Source organism: Melozone crissalis, unplaced genomic scaffold, assembly GCF_028551555.1.
Source record: "Melozone crissalis strain CALT ecotype California unplaced genomic scaffold, PUWL_Pcris_2 ptg000075l_1, whole genome shotgun sequence".
In the NCBI taxonomy this organism is placed as follows: domain Eukaryota; kingdom Metazoa; phylum Chordata; class Aves; order Passeriformes; family Passerellidae; genus Melozone; species Melozone crissalis.
This window is the reverse complement of record NW_026535852.1, coordinates 1,380,464-1,407,051: the sequence shown is the minus strand read 5'-3', so window position 1 is coordinate 1,407,051 and position 26,588 is coordinate 1,380,464. Positions and strand designations below refer to the sequence as shown.

General features: G+C 43.6%; 1 protein-coding gene across 1 annotated transcript in view; it reads left to right on the top strand.

Moving 5' to 3' along the window:
- PCP4 (Purkinje cell protein 4) overlaps positions 1 to 24,686 on the top strand; it is a 54,388-nt gene extending 29,702 nt beyond the window's left edge. Inside the window, exon 3 of the mRNA XM_054290037.1 lies at positions 23,643 to 24,686. Within this exon, the coding sequence (XP_054146012.1) occupies positions 23,643 to 23,770 (128 nt within the window). The 3' untranslated portion in view covers positions 23,771 to 24,686. The remainder of the gene's footprint in view (positions 1 to 23,642) is intronic.
- Positions 24,687 to 26,588: the final 1,902 nt, after the last annotated feature.

The following is a 26,588-nucleotide window of genomic DNA, read 5'->3' as shown; positions in this document are numbered from 1 at the left end:
TACTTCACACCACAGGCTTTTGTTTTCTTCTGGCTTGGGTTTGTAAATGGAATGAAAATACTTTCCTACTTAAGAGCTCCTCCGTTAGCAATCGGTAAATGATTAATCATATTTTTTTTCTGAAGGTTTTTAAGATTTTAATTTGTAGCACACAGCTGTCTTCAGGCACTTAGCTCGATGCTCCAAAATTAGCTTGTAATTTGGTGTTATCAGGCTCCCTTGTGCAAGCAGGCTCCAGAATTTAGAGCAGCAGGAGTGTTACAGACATGATGAAAATGTGGTCCTTTGCTGAACTGGCGGCCAGAACAAAAAGCAGGAAGGAAGTGGATGCTGCATCAGGAACCAGCACAACATTTCCCTTCAGTCCCCATGCTCAGAGTATTTCAGGACCTTATTTAAAATGTTTAGGTTGCTTGTCCAAGGGAAGAGAGGGGTGTCTCAAAGCCTTACATGTGTTTGGGTTCCTCTGCCTCTCTCTGTAAGTTTGGGGTGAAATTCTTCAAGTCTGGCTCTTTGGGAGGACATCCATGTGAGAGACCTAAAGCTCTCAACCGAGAAAAATGTTTGTTTGTTCTCAACAGAGAAAAATGTATTTTTTGGTGACTTTTTTTGTGTTTATCAGAATGATCTCCTCTGGAGGGCCTGGTTTTCATAGATCTTAATTTGATTTAGGTTTCTAATTTGCTTAGCTCTGTCAAGGCTGAGGAATTTGTGGGTAATATTAACATTACAAAATAAGAAAAATAATGTAATAAAAGCGTATCATAAATGTGTTTTTTGTATATCTCTGGAGTTAAGTGGATGCTCAGAAGGGTATTTAAATCCATCTTTTCCTTAAATCCATCTCAAACCACTCCATCCTTATTCAGATTTGACTTATCCTGACCACCTTGTGCCAGCTCTCACAGCCATTTTATCTGTGGAAAGATGGATGTGAAAACCAAATATTTTCTGGCTTGAGGATTTTGTTAGCCAGGATACTGGATTTGATGGAAGCATTTGATTTAGCCAATCATTCTTAGTATTGGTTAATTTTTCCCCCAGCCTGCAGTGGGTTAGGAATAGGAAAGACTGAGAAAAATACATTTTTTCCAATGAGGAATTTCCAAGAACAGAAGAAAGTTGAATAGCACTGGATATGGAAAAGGCATTTTGAAAGTCACAGTGGAAAAGAAAATAGGGCAGGGTGCTGTGGCAGCTCCTGGGAGATGGTGTGGGTATTCCAGAGCTGGAAATCAGCCCTCAGCACTTCTCCAGGGTCTCACAGTGACATTATTTAATCACCACTGATGAATGAGTTCTCTAACTGTATTTTGAGTATCTCATCTTTCATTCTAATTTATACCTAAAAGCCCCTGAGACTGCTGGTTGACTCTAGGTGGAGAAAGCATTAATTATTCCTTAGGTTTTAGTGAAACACTGGCACTCCACAGTGACCAATTTACTACTCCTGTAAAAGCTGCCAATAAAAGATGGACATGTACAAATATATTCATTAGCACAAACTAATTAAAAGCCAGGCTAATAGCCAGGAGCACAACACGTTCCTGCAGGATTTTGGAATTCATTTTGTGCCTGTGCTATTCCAACAGTAACTATCACTGCAGCTCCTAATCTAACTTAAAGATCTAATGCTGATAGACACCTAAAATTTAGTTTATAGTGGCCACAGATACTGCAGAGAATTTCTGACCCAGGTGTGTCTGTCAGGAAACAGGGATTGGGCATGGGGAAAATTCTGGGCTACAGAAATGAAGTGTGGAGAAAATTCTGGGCTACAGGAACTGGGCATGGAAGGAACTGGCCATGGAGAAAATTCTGGGCCACAGGAATTGGCCATGGAGGAAATTCTGGATTACAGGAACTGGCCATGGAGAAAATTCTGGGCTACAGGAATTGGCCATGGAGGAAATTCTGGATTACAGGAACTGGCCATGGAGAAAATTCTGGGCTACAGGAATGGGCCATGGAGGAAATTCTGGATTACAGGAACTGGCCATGGAGCAAATTCTGGGCTACAGAAATTAACTGTGGAGAAAATTCTGGATTACAGGAATTAGGCATGGAGCAAATTCTGGGCTGCAGGAATTGGCCGTGGAGAAAATTCTGGGCTACAGGAATTAACTATGGGGAAAATTCTGGGCTACAGAAATTAAGTGTGGAGAAAATTCTGGGCTACAGGAATTGGCCATGAAAAAAATTCTGGATTACAGGAACTGGCCATGAAAAAAATTCTGGGCTACAGAAATTAGGCATGGAGCAAATTCTGGGCTACAGGAATTGGGTGTGGGGAAAATTCTGGATTACAGGAATTGGCTATGGAGCAAATTCTGGGCTACAGAAATTACCTGTGGGGAAAATTCTGGGCTACAGGAATTAGCCAGGGAACAAATTCTGGGCTGCAGGAATTAGCTGTGGGGAAAATTATGAATTACAGAAATTAATTGTGGAGAAAATTCTGGGCTACAGGAATTAGCCATGGAGCAAGTTCTGGGATACAGGAATTAGCTGTGGGGAAATTCCGGATTACAGGAGTTGGCCATGTGGAGAAAATTCTGGGCTACAGGAATTGGCCAGGGAGCAAATTCTGGATTACAGGAATTGGCCGTGAAGCAAATTCTGGGCTACAGAAATTAACTGTGGAGAAAATTCTGGGCTACAGGAATTAGGTGTGGGGAAAATTCTGGATTACAAGAATTGGCCATGTAGCAAATTCTGGGCTACAGGAATTAACTGTGGAGAAAATTCTGGGCTACATCCTTTGTTGTGTGGTAGAACCAAACAGAAGGGTGGGAGAGGTGAGATTAATTAAGCCTGAAGAATTTATTGTTCTTCTGGCCTTTGATTTCAGAGCTGAATGTAGGTTATCAGGTGTGGTGAATTGAGGGAAGGTGTGGATACAGCTGTGTGTATTCCAGACCTCCAGCTGCATCCTGAGGAATGATGGGAGCACATAAACCCCATCCTGGCTTATCCAGGTTCATAGAGCACAGGTGAGAATCAGACAACCTCCTCCTTTTCACCTCTCAGGGGACAGAACACATCAAGGGAGGGACTTTGGGACAGAGCTGAGCTGGATCCAAGGCTCTTTGGTGTCCTGGAGCAGCCACCAGAATAATTACCAGCAGAAAATGTGTATTTTAATCTCAACCAATGGTTGTATTCATCAAGCAGACAGCTGAATTTGTCACTGGCAGAAATTTCTTGGTGACCTTTCCAATGAATCTGTTCACAACAAAACTCCATGTCTCTGGTGAGAGATCTGTGTCTCTCGTGTGAGCTCTGCCTCTGGCAGGCAAAGATGTGGAGAAATGGGGGGAAAAGCATTCCTGGCTTATTTTAGCCAAGAAGGTAAGAAGACAAATGGAAGATGTGGAGGTTTAGACCTTTTCTGTCAAAGGCTGATGGATGCTGTCAGCAGAGGGCAAGACACTGGCACTGCCAATCAATCATTCTCTCCATCAGCACCACTTGGTCTCATCTCAGACAAACTTCTTTGGCTTAAATCCCTTCCTCTGTCAAATTAAAGAGAAAGAAATGGCTTTTCTAGACCCCGGTGGGAAGGAGTTTGGAGATGAAGGGTCCATTAACAATGGTGTGTATTCCTGTGCCATTTGCCCAGCAGGACCAGGTGTGGGAGGCTTGGTGGGCATTGTCTGCTCTCACTGCTGAACTTCTTTGAACCTTTTCCACAGCTATGCCAGAGAAAAGTGTCACAATTCTTGTGCAAGTATTTATGGTTTTCACAGGAGTGACCACAGAAATAAAAAGCAAAAGCTTTAAGTCATGAGATGGAATCCTCTGGAGGTTCCTCAGCTCAGAACCATTCCATTGTGGAAGAACATCAAAAAGAAAATGTAATTTTTGGCAATTCCCCCCTATTCCTCTCCATGCCACGGGCAAACCTTGGGGACAACACAGTCTAGAAGCTGTTCTCAGATGCAGCAGAGTTGTGAAGATTCTTGGTCTCTACTCATCATCTTAAGAAGATTACTGCAGCTAACATTGGCATTTTTGCCATTACATGGTGGACTGGCTGAAGTCCAGCCTGAGTTGGAATTAGAATACTTATTTCTTTCCGTTTATTAGTTCTTTTTCTTCTTGCAGCAGAAGATGATGGACACAAAAAAAAAGCCAGCGAAGAAAGCTGCATCAAGGGACACCAGTGCTTTGTAGTTTCTCTCCACATAATTGTTTATGTGAGCTTTTAATTCCAATTCAGTTTAGTTCTGTTTCAAGTTTAAATGAAATTAAATATAAGCACATCCACAACTGCCATTATTTTTGAGTGGGTACTATGTGAGACCACTAAGAAGTTATGTTTTCCTCTCCAAACTATAAATATACCCAAATTTATTTGAAACTTGGCATGAAAAGATTTTATAACTACCATAAATTTGACCCTTGTTTTGAGTCTCCCACAACTCTTTGGACACCACAGTAATTTTCTGTGCCTGTAAGGAGTTTTCTGCAGGATTCTGTAGTACCGTGGTGAATATTTGGGGCTGAATTTCTTGACAGAACTTGCAGAGTAGAAACCAACAATTAACCTGAGCTGAGTTAGAGAGCAGCTGCTTCCATTGTGCTGTGGATTTCTGGGGGTTCTGGCCTGGCAGAGTTTATTTTTTCTGGCAAAAGGCTGAGTTGATTTATTTTTTTTTTAATTTCAGTGTAATTGCTGAGAGAGGGAGTGATGCAGCCCAGAGCTGCCAGCCTCATTTGCTGGTGTCAGGGATACCTTTTGTTGTTGTAAGTGATGCTGTCTGAATGTGACAAAACACTTGATAAGCTTGGCCAAGCGTGCCAGAAAACAGAACAGAAAACAAAAAGCAATGTGGACTTCTAGCCCAGGCAGTTTAAAAATCCCCCAGGGAGTTCAGCCCTCATCAGGGAGTTGTTTCAGGAGAAAATCTGATCGATTTGCTTAAAAAAAAAGAAGAAAGTTTTGCTTTTGCTGCCCAGGAGAGGCTGCACAGATTGAGGTGAGCACTGGAAAACACTCAGATCCGTGGTGCACGTTGCCACAGCTCTCCTGGCTCTGCTTTCTCCTGGTTTTGCAAGGCCCATGAGACACTCACTCACAATATTGAAGTTTTAACCAGTCACTGGTTTGTGTAAGTTGATATTTTCCTGCCACTGAGGGCCCTTGTTGCAGGCAACAAGCGAGGGTGCCATGGGAGGGGGATGAAGGCTGTGGAGCAGTGGGATGCTCCAGGCTGAATCCAAACTCCTGGTCCTTCCTGCCAGACCAGGCTGCTGTGATGGGCCAAGTTACTCATTCCTTACTTTAATCAGAAAACCTGAGGTTCGCCTTTCATCTTTTCCACAAGTAAGGTCTCCTCTGTCTGCTCCTCTTCCTGTCTCCCTCATTTCTTCTGTCTCACCTCTCATTTTGTGCCTTCCCAGCACAGCCAGGTCAGGTGCTGCTTCTCCCTCTGACTGCCTCATTTCCCCTCCTATTTTCCCAGGAAAATTTGCAGTCTGGGTCATTAGTAAAGAAAATTCATTTGCCATAAAGAAGGGTCCTGACTAATGCTCTAATTTGGGGTCATAGTGAGCTTCTCCTTAAGTTTCTCATTCCTCTCCAGCCTCACAAACAATTTCCTAGACTAAGGAAATTAAGGAAATTCAGTTGACGCAAGGGCCAGGTGAGGAGACACCTGGAAGGAGAGAAACACAAGTAAGAGACAAAGCAGTTTTTAAAGTAGCAGAATTAGAAGAGGAAAGGGGAAAGGAAATTTCAAGGAAATTTCAAGGAAAGGAAATTTCAAGGAAAGGAAAGGGAATTTCAAGGAAAGGAAATTTCAAGGAAATTTCAAGGAAATTTCAAGGAAAGGAAAGGAAAGGAAAGGAAATTTCAAGGAAAGGAAAGGAAAGGAAAGGAGAAGTAATTGAGTTTCCTGAGCAAAAGAGGAGAAAAAAAGAAGTAATTGGTTCTGTTTACATTCATATCTATAATTTGAGCAGGAAAGACAATTATTTGGGGTTTAGTGGAACAGGGACTGGGGTGTGCTGTGTCCTGTGCATTCTGCCCATGCCAGCACTTGGGAGGCAGTGAGGGATGTGAGTCCCAGCTTCAGTCCTTCCTTGCTTGTGTTTTCTGAGGCAGAGCAGATGCATGAAAGGTTTAGTCCTTCTTCCAGATGCTTGTAAGCTTTGTCCTTGTAATCCTCAGGAGCAGGGGGAGGAGGAATGGATCTCTCTGGATCAGAAAACACGGGCTGGGAGATGATCTGAGGATGGGCAGCCGTGTGTGGCAGCTCTGATGCTCTTTCTGATCAGCTTTATTGACAAGCTGGCATGTCTGTAAATCCAGGCAGACCTTCAAAAGTGCCTGGCAGGGTCTAAATTCACACAAGGGAAAATGTTTTCTAGAAAATTTTTTAACTGAGTAGCAGAGATAAGTTGAGAGAAATCCTCAACACAGAATGTGTAAAGCACTACTCAGATTCATTTTTGTCTTCCATGTAATCATTTTAAGTGACTCAACTATTTTCAGTTTTTTTCCCGTGCTTAAGTCTTCAAGAAGTCATTGGAAACTCTAAAAACACCAGCAGAGTAACATTCACTCTCTGATTTTGATCCCTTTTAAAGATTTTCCAGCTATCTGTAACTTTTATTTCATTTGGTTTACATTCCTTCACTGTTATTACATGCACTTATTTTGTTTATTGCAATCTGGACTGGTGGCAAGGCCGATTAACAGCTGCTGAACTCTGCTGGTTAAAAGCTCCCTATTCAGTTGTACACAACCTTGCCAAAATCCAATTGCTCAGGCTGAAATTTGTCATTTTGATTGCTTGCCTCAAGCAGATTTATTTTGGAAGGGTTCAGCAAAGTCATTCCAGTAGTTTCCAAAAATGAGGCTTGAGCAAAATGTTAGCACATCAAGAAATTAAAAACAATTTCTGGTGGCCTTTTGTCTGACTGCTTTGAGCCTTTGTCACTTTGAACAGAAATGTAAGATTTGTCATCTGGGATGTGACTTTTCTATCTGTTGTACAAGTCCTGCATTTGTGTGGGTTCAGTGAAGCAGTTAATTATTTTTTTTTTCTGTGAAAACTCAACATCACTGAGCCAAATAGTAAACACTAAAGCAATTAAACCAACACTGTCTTTGAAAGGCATAAGGAGATCATAGTTTTCCTTGATTGCTGCTACATTCAGCAATGGTTTGGTCAGGAGCTGAAGCCAGAGGCAGGGTGGTGCCCTTTCTGTGCTCCCAAAACATCACAATTGCTTAGGAGAAAATCTTCCTCCTTGCTTGGGAGCAGAGGGTCCCAGAAGCTGGAGCAGGGAGGTAAAAAGGATGGGGTGACAAAGGAGTTCAGCAGGCGCTCCTCAGGAAGCTGGAACCACTGAGGATTAGGCAGGATTTGATATTTTTGGGATGGGAAATAGGACTGGGAGGGAGGAATATGGACTGGCTGTGTCACCATGATATTATATTTTATTATATTAAAAGAAATTATATACTAAACCTGTACTAAAGAAAGAGAAAGGATACATCAGAAAGCTAGAAAAGAATGGTAATAAAAACCTGTGACGCTCAGAGAGTCCGACACAGCTGGCTGTGATTGGCCATTAATTAAAAACAATTCACATGCTGGGTAAACAATTCTCCAAATCATATTACAGAGGAGCAAAACATGGAGAAGCTGAGGCTTCTCATCTTGCCAGGAGAAGAAATCCTGGTGAAGGGATTTTTCATAAAATATCGTGGTGACAGGCTGGGAGGAATATGGACTGGCTGGACTGGAACTCTGAGGTTAGGGAATGTCCTGGAGCAGTTTTGGGGAGCAGGAGCAGCCAAATAAAGACACAGCATTGTTGGGGATTGCTGGGGGCTGTGGTGACCATCAGGGCTGGGGCAGAGCTGGGATGGACGAGGTGGAGCAGGAGCAGCCACCACATCTGAGGGCATCAGAGCTTTCTCATTGTTCCTTTCCTGACAGCTTCATGAATCCCACCCAAAAAATAGTCAAGGTCATTGCCTTTGCTGCTGATTCAGCAACAGGACAGCAGCCTCCCACCCCTGCCAGTTACTCCATTAAAACTGGTGTTGATTTAACAATTCCAAGCAGCAGTGCTGAGAAGCCATGTGGGTGTCCATATGTTGCATCAAAATGCATTTTTTGTGTTTTAAATCTAGGAAACACTGTGCTCCTAAGACCATGGAAGTTTCAATGTCAAAAATTCAAGTTGCCCACTCAGTGATTCAGTTCATTTTGCCTAATGGTATCAGTTCTTTTTGTCATTTATTAACTTTCTCGTGTTCAACTTTGTCACCTGAATGATCTTTTAAGATAGCTTTATGTGTGTAATAAACTTAGAGCTGAAGCAGGAGGGGAACCTTTATCCCCTGGCCTCAGTCAGATTTTCATGTCAATTAGTCTATCTGGCACAGGGTTTAATAACTTTCTAATTGCAATTGCAGCACTTAGCTAAATCAATGGCCACCCCTCCTGATAAAATTGATTTTAAATAGGCGTTGTTAAAAGGCACCAGGTGAAAACTTAGTGAGGTGAAAACCAAGATAAGATTAATAGGAACCCTCATTTTCTTCTAGACAGCTCATATTAATAAAACTTGCTTTTTGTTTTGCCTTAACATGTTTTTGCATTGAAAAAAAAAATCGAAGTTACAGAGGAATCTTTCTTTGATGGGAGGATTAAAAGGGGGGACAGAAGGAAAGGAGGCAGAGGATGACAAAAGGGATTTGTTCCAGCTCTGAGGGCTGGAAGGCAGCAAGGCTGGAGGGCCAGTGTGGTACCTCACACACCACTTCTCTGGCAGCTCAGAAATGCACCACACTCCCAGCACGTACAACCTTCCTTTGTGTCCTCAGTGTTCTGTGTGGGTTTGTTAAGTGCACCATCTGTCAGGATAATGAGACCATTTTCACTTCCCTGCTCCATAACCTCCTGATGTAGATGCAGAGCTCAGAATATGGACCTGCTTTCTCTTTCCTTTATTGGAAAAACATGCTTGCTTTTACCCACATTAAAAAAAAAAATAAAATAAAAAGGAGTGTGGGTGTGATTAATCAATACACAGACTATAAAAAAGGGGATACTCCTCCTTGCTACACATCTGAGAATAAGCCCACTGCAAGGCAGCATTGGTGATCTACACTTGAGTCAGATGCTTGTCAGAACACAGAGCTGCACTCTTGGGGGAGAAAAACCCTCCACCCTTTTCTGAAATAGCACTGAGTTCAAAAGAGGATGTTGCTGAGTCAGTGCCTGGGACCTAGAAGGTTTGGAATTCTGGTTTTTTATGAGGTGGGGGAAAGGGGAAAAAAAAAAAAAAAGCAGAAGTAGGATTTGAAGTACTGTCTAGTGGCTTTGGAGCCCGACCTTGCTCATTATCTTTGCTGCTTTGGAAAGGCTTGGAAAATTACATTACCTTACAACCATCAGTCCTCACTCAATAAACACAGAGGCTCGAGGCAGGGACAAGAAATCCCACAGAGCTTTGGTATTGACTCGTTACAATTCCAGGCTTCAGCCTCCCCGTGCAGAACTGCCTTTGGGTAGTGAAAGGGCTGCTCAGGAGGACACCTTGTCCTTCTGGATTCATCCCCCCTCTTTTATAGGGTCTGCTCACTGCCATTTTTTACTCCCTTATGCTAAACAGTAAATTGTCCTATGTGACAATAAGGTCTTTTTTATTACTCTGGGACAGGAAATTAGTGGAAGAGCAGAGCTGTGCTCCAGTTCTGCATCAGAGCCAAGAGTCGTGTCCACCTCAGCATCAGTTTCCACAGTAGGGGTGGGAAAGAAGAAAACATGGCAAGGATGTGTGGTGGGGCTGGATTTCTTCCATTAAGGAATGATGAAGCAGTAACTTTGTGTGCTTTGGCATGGAAGGAACATGTGAGTGTAACTGTGCTGTGAAATCAGAGTTCTCTGTTGAGTGCACCATGTTGGGGAGCTGCACAGGGAGGTGGTCACTGTGGTTTCCTGAGCTCTGCATGCAGATCCCAGTGTGATATCAGTGATCCTTGGCTTGAATCAGCCATGAGAATCATGGCAATACCTTATAAAGTGTTCTTGTCCTCTACAGATGGCCACCTACCTCATCTAACACCCACATTTTATTCCTCCTGCATTCTCAGCGCTGTTTTGGCTGCCTTTGCCACATGCTGGGTGCAGGAAGGTTCCTTGGTTCAGGAAGGTTCCTTGGTTCAGCAAGGTTCCTTGGTTATGCACAGTTCCTTGGTTATGCAGGGTTCCTTGGAGCACCTCCACCCTCCAGGATGGCAGCAGCCATCCCCTGGCTCACTCTTAGTTAAGCAGCAGAGCACACGTTTGGTGTTCCTTGGTTCAGGAAGGTTCCTTGGTTCAGGAAGGTTCCTTGGTTCAGCAGGGTTCCTTGGTTCAGGAAGGTTCCTTGGTTCAGGAAGGTTCCTTGGTTCAGCAGGGTTCCTTGGTTCAGGAAGGTTCCTTGGTTCAGCAGGGTTCCTTGGTTCAGCAGGGTTCCTTGGTGCAGGAAGGTTCCTTGGTTCAGGAAGGTTCCTTGGTTCAGCAGGGTTCCTTGGTTCAGGAAGGTTCCTTGGTTCAGCAGGGTTCCTTGGTTCAGCAGGGTTCCTTGGTGCAGGAAGGTTCCTTGGTTCAGGAAGGTTCCTTGGAGCACCTCCACCCTCCAGGATGGCAGCAGCCATCCCCTGGCTCTCTCTTAGCTAAGCAGCAGAGCAGAGGTTTGGTGTTTGCTGTAGCTGCTGAATTCAATTACAGCTCTCTCAGAAACTGTCATTTGGCTGCTTGTTCACATGAAACATTTGATATTGCTTGTGTGGTGTTAGCTGTAATCCCTTATTAGAGGTATAGAAGGAGTCTTATTGATGTACACATAAAGGCACACAGTGTACACAAAAATTCACTATCTCTGAATTAAATTGAAAGGAGAGTGAGAGTGCTGATACAGTGTTTTTTTGTCTGTTCAACTATATTTCTATAAAAAGAAAAGTGTATGCACAGTGTTCAGTCAGCTCCTGAGGGAGCACCAGAGGATCCAGATCAGCTCCACAACTGGCAGCGTCCCTGGCCATCTCAGCAGAGGGAACAAATGTTCACTCTGACCCTCTGCTGAAAGTGAGCTGTTCTCTTCTTCTCCATCCCACGGGATCAGAGCACACAGTTGGAGTTGTTGGAGAAGGTGTGCCTGCCTTTATTTTATTTTCTTCCTTCCTGGAGCAAACAAGATTTCTTAGCTGCTGCAGTTTCAGTGTTAGTACTTTTTATAAGGGCTAAATAATTCATTTGGTGAGAAAGAATTTCTCATGAAATAGCAGATAAGGGTGTTCATCTGAAATTGTACAGTGTGTAGTCCAGGCAGCACTCAGGCTCAGGGAATGTGACTCATTTAGAGAACAATGCCTACATCTGAACCAGTCCCTCTGAGCTGCCTTTAACACTGATGGAGAATTAAGCAGTATAGGAAGGGATTCAAGGGTGAGATTCATGCTGTCCAAAAAATATTGGAGTTGCACCCTTGGAATCCTTGCTTTTCTCCATTTCTAAACACCTGCAAGTTTGGCTTCTTCTATAGATCTCAAAGATCTTTTCCAACCTAAATGATTCCATAGTTCTAAGTTAGAATAAGGATTTTTTCCCCTCCTAGAAATTGGCCAGATCTTTTTACCTAGAATCTGGTTTTGAAATATTTGGCCTAATGAGCTTCTGCAGAACATGTAACATGGCTTTCCAAGTGGCTCTTGGGCAAGACAGCCTGGAACACACTCACAGTACCCTGCAGCATTTAATTCCTTCTCATCCTCTTTCAGAGCCACATTGCCACTGGATCTGAATTTATCTCCCCTGTGCTGCTGTTTCAGTGTTATCCTACATTTTCCAAGCAGCCCCTCCTCTCTTCCTAAGAAAGTTAAGCAAGCCAGCCTGCAGGGGAAATAAACAGAGACTGTGGCTCTTTGTGTTCAGTGGAGACATGTAAACTCAAATTAATGATTCTGTTCGGGTAACAGCCCAAGCAAAAGAAAACAGTGGAAATTTCCTAGATCCAGCCCTCCTGTAACAGGATTTCTTTGCTTTATGGTGGAAAACTACAGCTGGGTGACTGCTTTCAGGAGTCAGAGATGTTAAAATTCTGTACCTTTCGTGAGAAAATTTCATTCTGTGGAGCATTCAGTAAAACTTCTGGTCAGACTGAATCTATCCAGCACTCTGGCTGAGCTTGTGGATGCTGGAGCAGAAGTGACAAAGCCAAGTGATGCAGGAGCATGTGAGACCCACTGGCAGGCCAGGTTTCGTGGTAAATTGGTGTCCATAGGAGTTTCCTGGTCTTTGCTCAGGCTGAACTACCTTGGAGCTGCTCTGGATTTTACATCCATCACATCTCTGGGGCTCTCCTGAAGGGATGAGTTTGGTTTTATGGAGGGGTGACAAACTTCCTTTTGCCAAATGCTCTCCTAAGGGAATCTCTTAGAGCAGGTTTGTTCATCCCAGTGTGTTTTTACCCTCTGACAATTCTGTTCTGTCACTAAAAGACTCCAAGTACTTCCTTGGGCATTTTAAACCTCACAAGCTCCACTTCTACCCAATTATTGACTAGTTGCCTCCACAAGCATCCCCAAACTGGCAGGTAGTGCAAGATGTTAAAAAAAACATGGTACATGTGTTAAAGCAGTGGCTTTTTTTGTGTGTGTGTGATTGTGTTAAATTACTTTATCCTATTGCATCCTGAGCAAAAGGATAAATTAATTTATTTAATTTATTAATTTATTTAGTAAATAAATAGCATGCCCACGTTTGTGCAAATAAAAGCTGCACTGCTTCGTCATTATTAAAGTCATTTGTTTCTTGCACTTAATCTGTGCAGTGGAGTGCTTCATACTGATAATGTTTACAAGGCTTAGAAGATACTGAAATAAAATCATAGAATGGTTTGGACTGGAAGGGTTCTTCAAGCTCATCTTCCAACTACCTTTTCCATAGGAAGGGATATCCACTGTCCCAGGATGCTCCAAGGCCTAATATCCAACCTAACCTTGACATTTCCAGGGATCCAGGGGCAGCCACAGCTGCTCTGCCAACCTGTGCCAGGGCCTGCCCACCCTGCCAGGGAAGAATTTCTCTGCAAAATCTCCTTTGCTTCAGAATGAGATATTGAATAGCCAAGCTCACAAAGCTCAGTTCCTGTACTTTACCTCTGAGTGTGGGATTAAGTCATTTGTAATTAAAAGCTGTGATAGATTTTACAAGAGGAGAGTATTTTCTCACTGAGACTTTCCAAGTGCTGATAAAGTAGTTTTTATTAAAATCATCCTGTAAACTTAAAATAGCCTCTCATTAGTTGCTAACAGATATGCTGGTATCCAGTGACTCCAAGAAAATGCCTTTATTTTCCACTTTGAAGATGAGCAGGGCAAAGCCTCACTCTTCTTTGTGCGTGGAAAAACCATCTTCTGACTCCATAGCATGGCTCTTTTGATTGATTCCTCTCCTTTGTGTGACTGACAGGTGTTGCTCTGTAACCCGTGCCACCTTCCCCAGCTGCTGTCACTTTGGCAGGCAGGGGTTTGATCCCCCTTTCCTGCCACTCCTGGGTGGCATGTTGTGATAGCTGCCACTTCTCCGAGCTCCTTCCCCAGCTGCTCCTGAGGGAGCATCCCTGCAAATCAAAGCTGAGGGAGGCACTGCCACACTGGAAGATAAAATCCTCTGGTTTTGTGTTTTCCTGGAGAGTGCCCTCAGGTATCATTGGTCATCCTGCGATTAACAGTGAGTGCCAGCTCATTCTGAAGCAGTTCCTCTGCAGTCTGGAGCAGGAAAGGGTTTGGAAATGCTGTGTGGGGGTACCAGCTGCGGGTTTCTCTGGGTCTGGATTGAAGGCACCTGAGATGGTGTTTCATGTTCAGACTCAGGTGTTTATTATTTCTTATCAGTAAAACAGTCTCACTGCTGTGAATTCTGCAGCTTTTCATTGGAAGCCACAAAATGGCCAACAATCTCTTGTTACAAGTTCTTTTAAGACTAAACTATCCAATGAAGAACTGACACCTGGATTATTTTCCCTTTTACCCCAATAACTGATCCCAAAGAGCTGCAATGGGGACTTTTCTGCCCAATTACAAAATGCCACCCAGACCCATGGAGAAGAAAGAAGAAGCATGAAGAAGAAACCCAGGAAACCCTGTGCCCTCCATCTTGCTTCCATCCACAACATACATAAAAACCTCAAAACCTCAATTTTTCACCTAAGTGATGCACCCACACTGCTCTCTATAATCTATTTCACACTTTTGTGGATTCTGATCTATCTTGAAGTCTGGGAAACTTTCTCCATGGATGAGGGTCAGAGTCAGTGCTGCCCTGGGGGTCAGGGCACCCCAGAGCAGACACAGAAATGTTCCCTGTGTACCCTGGGTTTCCACAGTGCTGGGGGCAACATCCCTTTAGAAAGCAAAATGGGTTGAGAGCCTTTTCTATGGTTTTGATGCAAAGGTGAATCAAAAGGGCTGAACTCTCCTTCCCTCGGGGGTCCCACCCTCTGCCACCACAGTCCCTTGGCAGTCTGTCTGGAACAATCCCAGCCATGCTGGCAGATATTCAGGGAAGCTGTGGATGATGTCTGAGCTGTGCTGGGGCCTTGGATAATGTGCTGGTGTCGAAGTAGCCCTGAGGAAGTTCTCCCGTTGTTATTTTAAACGTTACTGCTGAAGACACTTTTGCAAAGGTCAGAGCACTGAGGGGTGGTGGAGGGGAAAGAATTTATTGTTCTGCATTTGTAACCACATTAGGGCTCCCAGCTCGGGCTGGGAGAGCCTGCATGCTACCATAATAGGGAAATAACTGATCATATATTAATCAAGCAGTGGAGGAGCCAGTCAGGAGGGCAGCTCGCTTCATGCACTGCTGAAATGCAGCTCCCTCCACAGCAAAGCTGGTTAAAGGCACAGTGTTTCACTGGGAAATGAGACCTGGAAATGGCAGAGGAAATTAAAACCACCTTGTAACAATTCCTATTTCAAACTTGGCTGGAGCCTTGGGCAGCTGCAGAATGAGACTCCCACAATTCTGGGCTGAATTTGTGAGGAGGATCTTGGCATCCTGACCTGTAGGAGAGGCTGAGTTAGGGCTGGGTGTGTTTTCCCTGCTGGTGGGTGTGGAAACCCAGGGCATTGGGAATATTTCTCTGTCTGCTCTGAGGTGCCCTGACCCCCAGGGCAGCACTGACTCTGACCCTCATCCATGGAGAAAGTTTCCCAGACTTCAAGATAGACCAGAATCCACAAAAGTGTGAAATAGATTATAGAGAGCAGTGTAGGTGTATCACTTGATGAGAAATTGAGGTTCTGGGGTTTTTAGTGTGTTTTGGATGGAAGCAAGATGGAGGGCACAGGGTGTCATCCTGAGTTTCTTCTTCATGCTGCTTCCTCCTTCTTCTCCATGGGTTTGGGTGGCATTTTGTAATTGGGCAGAAAAGTCCCCATTGCAGCTCTTTGGGATCAGTTATTGGGTTAAAAGGGAAAATAATCCAGGTGTCAGTTCTTCATTGGATGGTTTAGTCTTAAAAGTCCTTGGAACAAGAGATTGTTGCCATTTTTGTGGGGCTTTTCCAGCGTGCTGAGCCTGGTGTGGGCAGTGTGCAAAACTTTGGATAAGAATAAACAAGAACCTGAAGACTGCAGAGATCCAGTGTGTCTCTCTTTCCTGACGCAAGACCACTCCAGGAGGGTCTCTCTGGCCCCAGCCAGAGTCCCAGAAGTTGGGGAATTGGTGACAGGTACCCTGGCAGATGGGACATCGTTCTGCAGGAACACAGGGATCAGACAGGAACCGCACTCTGTGCTCCTTGGGGTCCCTTCCAGCTCAGGAAATTCTGTGATTTGTGTCAGTGCCAGCACTTGATCCCCAGCACCATTTCCCTGCAGCTCCCACAGCTCCCACTGAATTTGCCAGTTTAGCACCCCTCAGACACAGCTTTAGCTGGTAAGAGATGAGATTACAGAGCTGAACACAGGCTGCTTTTGTTTGCTAGGTTCCCAGTTAAACTTGCACAAAGTTTGATCTCCGTGTGGGAATGTGAATTAGGGCCTCTGGTTTCATTCCCAGAATGCCTCCCATGAATTATGTACCTATCTGTGCATCAGTTATGTGTTTGTAAACCATTTTAAAAGGCTGGCAGTGATCCATTAATTACTTTGAAGATGAGGAATAATTGCTTAAACAATATTAGCATTTAAGGAAAAACAATATTTGTCTCTATATTAATTGTTGAGCAAAATCAATTCATCTGTAGTTGGCTACAATCTAGAGAATGCAATTTCTGTAAACTGAATTTTATTGCTATTCCTTTCTGTTCCATTATATTACCCCAATGTACATATTTTTTATGCTACTTCATTTATCTTATGTCAGAAATAATATTCCTGTTCTCCAACATTATTACAACTAGGAAAAAAAAAAGATTAATCAGACATTTCAAAACCTCATGCTGAAATAACATTTTTAAAATTATAGAAGAACAACCATTATTTTTTGCAGCAAAACTAATTTTTCGAGTTTGAGATAGCAACACCATATTCTGAAAGTAAAGGTCAATTTGAAAAATAAAAGATTCTGCTTCCTAATAAGGTCGTGTTCTTTATACCAAATTGTAATTTACAGTTGAATCAAATGATATTAATTATTTCTGGCTAGCTTTGAGTGATATTCTGGGTCCAATTGGTGTAGTTCAGATAAAAATAGATGTTACATTTAGTCTTATCATTAATGATAGCCTTTATTTTTTTTTTCCACATGGAGCCTTTGAAGTCTCAGGAGACTGCTGAGCTCCAGGGGTTGCTTTTCAGTTTCAGAGATGGTTCCTTTATGGACTTTATATTTCCCCAGCATTTTCCACCTTCAAAAACCTGAAAACAAAACCCCCTTGTGTAAAGCTGTAATTCCCAGCCATCGAGTGCCTCTCTCCTGACAAACCCAACAGGGAGCCCTGGACTCTGGAAGGTGGCCCTGGAAGTTCTGGGTTTCTTTTGGAGTGACAAAACAGGAACAGCTTTAAGGATGGAGTCCTTGTCACAAAATGAGCATCTCGCCCTGCAGCACTCCTAATGATTAGGAAGGACAATTATTGTTGTTCCTAATCTGATTAGAGAAAAATTCTGTGCTTATTAATGAAGAGGCTGAACGTTTGTGGCCAGGAAGGCCCCTGGCAGCTGGGCTGGATGGGGAATTGTGTGTGCAGCAGGAGCAGGGCAGGGATTGTCCCTCTGTGCTGGCTCTGAGAGGCCCCTCCAGGGCTGGGTCCAGTTCTGCTCCTGCAGGAGAGCCCTGGAGGGGCTGGAGCGTGTCCAGGGCAGGGAACGGAGCTGGGCAGGGGCTGGAGCCCCAGGAGGGGCTGAGGGAGCTGGAAGGGGCTGAGGCTGGAGCAAAGGAGGCTCAGGGGCCCTTGTGGCTCTGCACAAGTCCCTGCCAGGAGGGCACAGCCGGGGGGGTCGGGCTCTGCTGCCAGGGAACAGGGACAGGAGCAGAGGGAGCGGCCTCAGGCTGGGCCAGGGCAGGCTCAGCGCAGGGAGGAGCTGGAGCTGCTGCAGAGAGCCCAGAGGAGGCTCCAGGATGAGCAGAGGGATGGAGCAGCTCTGCTGGCAGGAAAGGCTGGCACAGCTGGCATTGCTCACCTGCACAGGAGAAGCTTTGGGCTGAGCTCAGGGTGGCCTTGCAGGGCCTGGAGGAGCTGGGAAGAGAGAGACAATTCCAAGTACAAGGGAGAATGGCTTCAAACTGACAGGGAGTTTAGGTTCAGGTTAGATTTCAGAAGAGATTCTTTACTGTGAGCTTAGTGAGGAACTGTAACAATTTGCCCAGAAATTTTTATGGATGCCCCATCCCTGAAGTGTCTAAAGCCAGGTTGGACATTGGGCTTGGAGCAGCCTGGGACAGTGGAAGGTGTCCCTGCCATGGCAGGGGTGGCACTGGATGATCTCTAAGGTCCCTTCCAACCCAAACCATTCCATGATTCTGTAACTCCCCTAAAAAATGAGTCATTTACTTCCTCACCCTCAAGTAGACACAGAAGGGAAAGAATGGCCAACATCAACATTGGCTTTTAAAACAGCTCCTTGTGAGGAGTTAAGTGTGGCCTCCACACCTCTGAGCATCCATATGCTTTCTCCAGCTGGCTGGTTGCTCTGTGGAGTCTGGGCAGACAAAATGACTCTTCCCATCACATAAAGATAATGCTGCACATGGATGTCAGCATCCATGTGATTCCTGCCCATTTTGCTCCTCTTTAATTAGGGGCTGTCCTGCCTCATTGGACAGGCTGGTGTAATAGCTTGGGATAAAGATTGTCACAGCTTGAAAAATCTTAGGAGCAGTGGGAGGTAATGATCCTGCCTGAGGCAAACTCTGCTTCTGGCCCTGTGATTCTGTCCCACACTCCATTGAATCTTTTTTCCCAAACGCTGCAGTTTAGTCTGTGAAAAATGCAATATTTTTATGAGTGTATTCCATCTTTGGTCTGGCCCCATAATTCCTGTTAAATGTGAGCAGGGGCAGAGGATGGCTCCTGAGACATGAAATGCCAGGGAGAGGCTTCAGCCCATGTGATTTTTCATGCTGAATGGTTTTCCACAATGTGATGAGCAATTTCCGTTTCATCTGGAAGATGGGAATTTCTGAGAATAAAGACTGAGTCCCCTTTTCCACCCACTAACCTTTTCCCTTCTCTGAGCAGTTTTGGGAAGGACTGGTCTGTTTAGGCTGTGTTCAAATGTCACAAAAGACTGCTTGAAACTTTTGGCCCATATGGAATAAGCAATGTTTCCTTTTCCCAGCGTTATCACAATTCATTTTGCTTCATAGCTGAAAAGTAAATGAAAGAAATAGCTGGAGGCACATTTGTGAATAATTACATTTGCACCACGTTTCTTCAGAGTTTGATGGGTAGATTTATGTGTAAGATTTTATTGTTTTCCTTCAGCTTCATTATCCATCCAGTGTTTGCCATGGATCACAGGGCGCTGTAGCAGATCATGGCGACAGCATTCTAATACTGTTTCATCTGGAAAAGGAAAACATAGATCTTTCTTCAGCTGCAGCAGTGCAAGATGATGGGAGACTTGGAAAGCAGCTCATTAGTTGCTGCTTCAGGCTCTCCTGCTGGGATGAGTGCTGCCTGTGGTGAGGGAAAACCTGTGCCCTATAAATTGTCTCTGACTCCAGCCCTGCAGTGTGGTGGTGCTGGGGTGTGGGGAGCCCCTTTTCACCAGGAAATTGGTGTTGTTTTCAGACCAACATTGTGGCATTCACATTCTCTGAAAAATCCCTTCACCCAGGATTTTTCCCCTGAGAAGCTGAGAAGCCTCAGAGAAAAGGAAAACAATAATTATCTCATTTGTTTCTCCTGTGTTTTGCTCATGTGGAATGTGTTTGGAGATTGTTTACCCACAGGTGATTGTTTCATTGGATTCTGCTGTGAGTTGTTTTCACTCTTTGGCCAATCAGGGTCAAGCTGTGTCAGAACTGGAAAGTGTCATGAATTTTCATTATTATCTTTTTAGCATTCAGTAAGTATCCTTTCTAAATTCTATAGTATATTATAGTATAGTATAGTATTCTTTAATATAGTATAGTATTCTTTAATATAATACAGTATCCTAAAGTAATAAATTAGCTTTCTGAGAACATGGAGTCAGATTCATCATTCCTGCCTTCATTGGGACATTTCCCAGCAAATATAACACTTCTCCAAGGAGTTTGCCCCACCACTGATCAGATTTGCCTCAATTGGGACCAGAGCCAGTCTGTGGTTAAATGTGATTTTGGGAAATTCATTGGGTAACAATCTTTTGTTATGCCAAATCTTTTGTTGTGGCCAACAACTGCTGGCAGTGATCAGAGCCCAGCAGGGACAGGCACTGGCTGCCCTGGTTTGTCAGGGTGTGATCAGAAGAGTCCAGCAAAGTATGAAGGAATGTTTCAGGGAAAGCTTTGGAATAGCTAAGTGGGAAAGGTTAGGGGGATTTATTTTTTGTGGTGCTAATAAAAGCAGAGTCCCCCTCAGAAAGCAGAAAATGCAGGCCAGGGCTTATCAGCCATCTCTGAATCCTGTACAATCACAAGAAGCTCATGAGTTTAGGTCTGCTGACAACAGGTTTGGGTTTTTTTCCCCCTGGTTTTCTCCTGGGGGTGGGTGTAGTTCAGGTATCCTCAGATACCCATGTGGAAGGAATCATAATTTAATTTAGAAAGTGAAGATACCAACAAAAGGTTGTGTGTGTCAGAGGGTGGGGATGTAATCCTGATGCACCTTTATTGCCACATCAAGGCAGCTTGGAAGAAGGTGGTTTGCTGTCAGAATGGTTGGCCCCCACCAGGAGGAATGGAAAAATCAACTCCAGGAGTAAAACCTGTGCAGTGCTTACCTGTGCTGTGTCCTGCTGAGAGCAAGAATTTCCTGGGTTTTCAGACCATTTCCAAGGTAATTATCCCTTGTGAAAGGAAAACCAGGAGGGCATGAAAGAGGACCATTTCTACAGGCTTGCTTTCAGCTCTCTGCAGAAATTTAATGATTTGAGGACTCAAATCCAACAGCCTGCACGCTTGAGATATGCGAACAGCTACTGACAGGTAAAAGTCACTGTGCCATGGGTGGATATGGAGTAGGAAGGGTGCAAAAAGGCTTTAATCTTTTCATCAGTGCACTGAGGTGATTTCTAGTCTGTGCAGGTCCTGACCCAGGCTGGGTTTCCATTGTAATTAATTGGTTAATTCTTAATTTGTAGAATCACAGAATGGTGTGGGTTGGAAGGGACCTTAAAGATCACCAGGTTCCAGCTCCCCTGTCACAAAGGAGTTGGAACTCCTGCTCCCAACCAGTAAAACCGTGTTGTTTGCAGGGTGTGACACTTTTTAAATCACAGATCTGCTTTTAGGGAAGCAGCTCAAGGTAAAAGCTAAAATTTTATTCCCTTAGACAAAGCCCATGCTGGCACCCCACTGAATTTTCTCTCCAGACTGACAGTCCATCTGGTAAAGTATCTGTGTTGTGACAGGTATCAATAGGAAATGGTTTGGGGAGAACTCCAAGAAAATCCACTCCCAAAATTTGGGAAATACCCAATCCAGCTTTTTCCATTTTAACACAGGATTTAAACTCTTTAAGCAAATATGTCTGTGCACTTGTATATTAATATATATTCTCTATGTATGCAAATGTGGATGGACCATTCATGTGTAAAAAAGTGAAATATGGGCATAGGGAGAAAGAGAAAATTATACAGAAATGTCCATTATATTACATTACCTATATAGATAATGCACATGTTGTTTTGTAATGTGTATTATGCACATATGTGTAATCATTATATTTCCCTACCATCTGCTAATTATGAATTTCTTCTTTATTAATATAAATATCTTGGCCCATTTGAACACTACTAATTTCTTAATTACAAGTTTAAGTCATGGCTGAAAATTTCTTGTCCTAGCATTTCTCAGTGGTGATAGGAAAACAGAAATATAGGAAGAGCTCATATGGAATTTTGGTATTGATGTCAACAACTGCAGGTTAAATAAAAGGAAGTTACACCTTAAGATACTGTGAATTATGTATTACAGTTGATTTTAAAGCAGTGATGATAGCATCAAGCAAAGATTTAAGTGTCCTGGAAATTTAGAGACAAATTGCACTAAATGCTGCATTTTCTTAAGTGTTAATGTGAGATTGCTGAGTCACTGTTGCAAGTTAAGATAGTGCTAAAACTTGGCTGTATAGGAAATGAGCTGTACAAGCCAGATTTCTTCAAGAGGTACAGACCCAATTGTGTCTGTTCATCCACCCATCTGGTTTTCCCAACTGGCATTTCCAAAGGACAGCAGTTATTCCTCTGAAAGGCTAAAATCCATGGACAGACTCCACTTTTACTGTTAGGTTGCCTTTAACCCATAAATACCAAATAAAAATCAGTTCCAGTTTCTCCTTGGCTGTGTCATTTCCGACCTTCACGTCCCTTCCCCACGGAAGATAAACTATAATTGTATTTCTGTACTCAGGGTGGTTGCATTGCTTGAATAGCTACACAAACCATGCAGATTCTCAGATTTAATGACATGATTCTGTGATTTAATGACATAAAGTTAATGGATTGATTTTGTTCCACACAAGTCTTTGTTTTGATAGCTTAGCTTTTCATTAGCCTGTGTAATAAAATTTGGTGAGCTCTCAAGCTGTTCTTTTTTAATCCAGATTTTCTCTTTCTTCTTCCATTTTCATCTTTCTTCTTAACTGTTTTCTAAATAAAACAAAATACCAAGTGAACATTTATCTTACATTAACATAGCTACATTTATTTGATTACTGTAGTTAAAATAAAATCAAAATGGGATATTGCAAAACCTTCCCTTTAAATGTTTTGTCTGTTTAGAGTGGTCTATAGAAAATGGACACAAAAGCTGAGTTTGGAGTAAGAACAAGAAGTAAAGGCACGAAATCCTGTAGGACTGATGCTAAAACCATGGAATGGCATCCCTGTTTTCTAGTGTGCAGGACAGAGACTATAAGGGGGAGAAGTTTATTTTCAGTTTAATATGAAAATTAAAATAAATTGCCTTTATTCGCAATAACCCTACTTGGAGATGAGCATCCTGGAGGTAATAATGTCAAGAATTAAGAACGAAGTGGTTCAGAATGGGTGAATTCCCCCAAGCAGAGCTCCCTGCACACTCCTGGTGTGACGGGCACTGCAGGCTGGCACACAAGAGTGACACCAGAGAGTTTAACAAACCAGTTTATGGTGAAAAACTCAATGCTGTGACAAGGTTAGTGGGGCAAACGTGCTCCCACCAGCTCAGTCCAGGCAGTTCAGGGTTATCTCTGCAACCAGGGCAGGAATTTTCCCAGGGCTGCACTTTTAACTTGTAGGTGGGTGAAGGAAAATTCAGGAGAGTCAGCTGGGTTGGCCACGTGGAGGCCGAATGCAGCTGAAGGGAAAGCTGGGGCCTGGGAATAAAGGAAGGCAAAGAGCCAAGGATTGAGGATGAAAGACAAGAGCAGAGCCTGGAGAGAAGTGAGGGAAGCAGCACAGTGGTGGAGAGATTGGACATGAATGATTCAGAGGGGAAGGGATGTGCATGTTGGAAGGGATGAGGCAGGAAACGAGGGGAAAGGATGGAAATTAGCCTTAGGAAAGGAAGTATTATCTCTTCCTCTCATGTTGGAGGTGTGATAAGAACAGGGTCTTAATGCCTCTACTTTAAAATATTTTAATCTGCCTCTTTTTTTAGAGTAAACGTAGAATAATTTAGGTTGGAAAGGAACTTTGAGTTCTCCCTGTGCTGGGGGGACTTGCCCAGATGCTGGACGAGTGCTGAGCACCCTTTGGATGTTGCTCCTCAGTGCCCAGCTCCCCAAACTCTGTCACTGGGAGGGGTTTGGTGTAACTTGTGCCAGTTTTTTTCCCTGAATCTGCTCCTCCTGGCCATGTCTGTGTCTATTGATGCCTTTTCCTTGGTATTAAAATTGAGATATGGTTAAGAGATAAAGGGCTTTTACCTCAGTATTTAATAAGGATCTTTAGGAAGAAGGAGAAAGCAGCAGAATTTTCCACCTGTGCTGTTCAGTGATCATCCCTGTGTGAAAAAGCTGTTGATGTTTTTTGTTGTGTTTCCTTTGAGCAGATGGGCAAAAGAAGGTCCAAGAGGAGTTTGACATAGACATGGACGCGCCAGAGACAGAGCGGGCGGCCGTGGCGATACAGTCCCAGTTCAGAAAATTCCAGAAGAAAAAAGCTGGCTCCCAGTCCTAGTAGCTACCTCACAGCTCAAAACAAAGTAATCCTGAGATGATTTATCAAGATCAGAAATAACACAAAGATGCATGTACAGAAATTATCAATATTTAAAACCCCATTGGCAGATAACAACCCACGAGCTTGTGTGCGACTTCATCCCAGATGTTTCACGCCCATTATCCTCTGTAACTCACCATTTTACTTGATGTTGTAATAAAAAGTTAGGGTGAAGTAATTAAAGTGTCTGCCTTCATCTGTCTTTCCATATTAATCCAGCAAGTGCAGCGTTACAAATGAACCCAGCCCAGATGCCTGTTTCCCTCTCCACCTAAAGCTCAGAGTCATAACAGCACCGTATGTTGCAGGGATTTTTGCTGAGGGATGAGATGGATGCATCTCAGCCCTGCTTCCCTCATTTGGAGACTTCCAGCTGCCAGCAAAATGTGAAAATAAAATGACTTTCTTGTAATGAGTTGAAAGTAAATAAAAAAAAAAAGAGAAAAGTTGCAGACAGAAGCTGGCATGAGGGGTGTAGGAAGCAGGGAGCAGTTCATTTTTGTCTTGCAAGTGTGTCAGTAAAGTGGTTTGAGTGGGGAAATTGTGCCTGTCCTTCCTCTTTGCATGATAACATTCAGAGATCTTCGACCACATTGACTGTTATGGAAAGAAAATAATAAACCAGACACAAAATACCTTTGGAAGTTTGGGATTGATTTTTGTCTGTAAAAATAGAAACTGACCATCTAAACTCCATTTCCTCATGTGGTTTTTCAGTCTCTACATAATCAACAACTGCTTCTGTGCCATCTCTCTGTTTCCATATTATTTTCAGTGTTTGAGGAGTAAATCATACCAGGCTTCCTGTGTCCATTTGCACTGTTCTGTATTCAGCTTTGAGCCCCTTTATTGGTGAGTTAGCCGAGGTTTGGATCGACAAAAATCAGCTACAACGTGTCTGAAGTGGGGAGGTGAGTGGTGACAGCCTGCCAGCCTTGCACCCTTCAGGGGCACAGATCCAGGGGTCATTCCCAGCTCTGCCCAGGGGATTCTTTCCTTCCTCTCCCACCTTCCACAGGAGTGTTTGAACACCAGGGCAATGGGATAAATGCATCATTAATCACATTTAAACAGAAATCCAGAGCAGGGGCAGGAACAGAGGGAAGGAGGGATCTCATGGCCTTCCCAATGAGCCTATCAGGGCAGCAGTGATGGAGAGATGCAGAGCTGGGGGATTACAAAGGAAAAGGGAAAACCCTCTACAGGTTCAGGCACTTGTGGTGCTGGGCATCATTCTGGAGATGGTGCCAAAAGTTCTGGCCCTGTGCTGGTTACAGGGAGCCCTCAGGGATGCTGAGCAGGAGAAATCCTGTGGGCAGAGAAGAAAGCATTTGCAAACATCATTTGTGAGCTGCTTGAGGCTGGGGAGGAAGGCACAGAGAAGCTTTTTAGAATTAATTTTTGGGGGAAACAGCCAGACCCTGCCTGTGGCATCTCCTTCTTTGTCAGGTCCTAGGCATGACTTTCCCACTCATCACCTGCAAAGTCAGCTCAGTGCTTTCATTATTTATTTTTCTATCAGCACTGTTCCTCTGCATTTAAGAATTTCACAAATAAACCCCAAATAACAGTGCTGCTGTGCTCAAAGTGTGGTTTGTGGAGGCCCCAGTTCCCCCACTCGTCTTTCACAGCAACTGCTCACCATATAATGATAGCCTAAGCATAATAATCTAAAAATTGTAATGGCTTTGGATTGTTTTGGTGCCATTTTGTTTAGATGAACATATATTTGTAATAAAAGACTGCATTTGTGTTCTGCATTATGTCATTTGAAACAGCATGAGCTCTGTAATGGCTACTTAATTGAATAAAAACTATGGGTAAGCACTAGGCTTTTATATTTGATCTGACATTCCTTGGACTTAAATTTCCTACACAACAGGAATAATCATATGGTTGGGACACAGAGAAAATGATTGCATTATTGAAGCACAGCAACAGGGGCTGTTAGTAAATGAATTATGGCTCTTCCAGCAGCAGGGCTTTTCTTCAATGTGCAGTTCAGAGTGCATCTCACAGACACAGCCCTAATGTACAGAGAAACGTAATGAGGAAACAGTGATCTGGCATGAGATTTGGAATAATTGTGGCTGCCCCTGTCAGACAATTTCCTTTTCATGTAAATGTGTTTGCACACAGATTCGTGTTCCCAGGAGAGCTTTCTTGCTCCCGAGTCTTGCTCTTCACTCATCTTCTGCCCATATCCAAGGTGACAGCTGTTAATTTCTTTTCTTACCACTAACTCACACTTCTCAGAGACCTCTCTGGGTTTGGCTGAGTTGAGAAAAGGAATTGGATTCAACCAGGATGGGTAAGAGGACAGTTAATATTCCAGGGATAATGTGGGTCTTTTAATTTCCAGACACTGAGCTATGCCAACCTGTGAGTAATGCAGTAATGGAAATAAAGATTTAATTTAGGGGGAGCTCAGTGCTGATAACCCCAAAGCTCCCATAGGCAACATGGAAGAACACTCAGAGCAGTAGATTTTGCAGGAAAAGGGGTTATGGCTCCCACCCCTGACACCCACACCCTCCCCAGACACATCCATGCTGCCTCTGCTCCAAATTGCTGCCAGATTATCCCAAAAGAGAATAACCTACAGCTGAGTGATCAGGACAATTGCCTGAGCCTGTGAAATCCTTTACAGTCCAGGCTCACAATGTTGCCTGGACTGTAAAATAACCTGTGGAAATAAACACAGAGGAGACCAACAGGAGCAACCAAAAGCCATGAAAAAGCACAGGAATGCCCACATGAGGAAAACAGCAAAGAA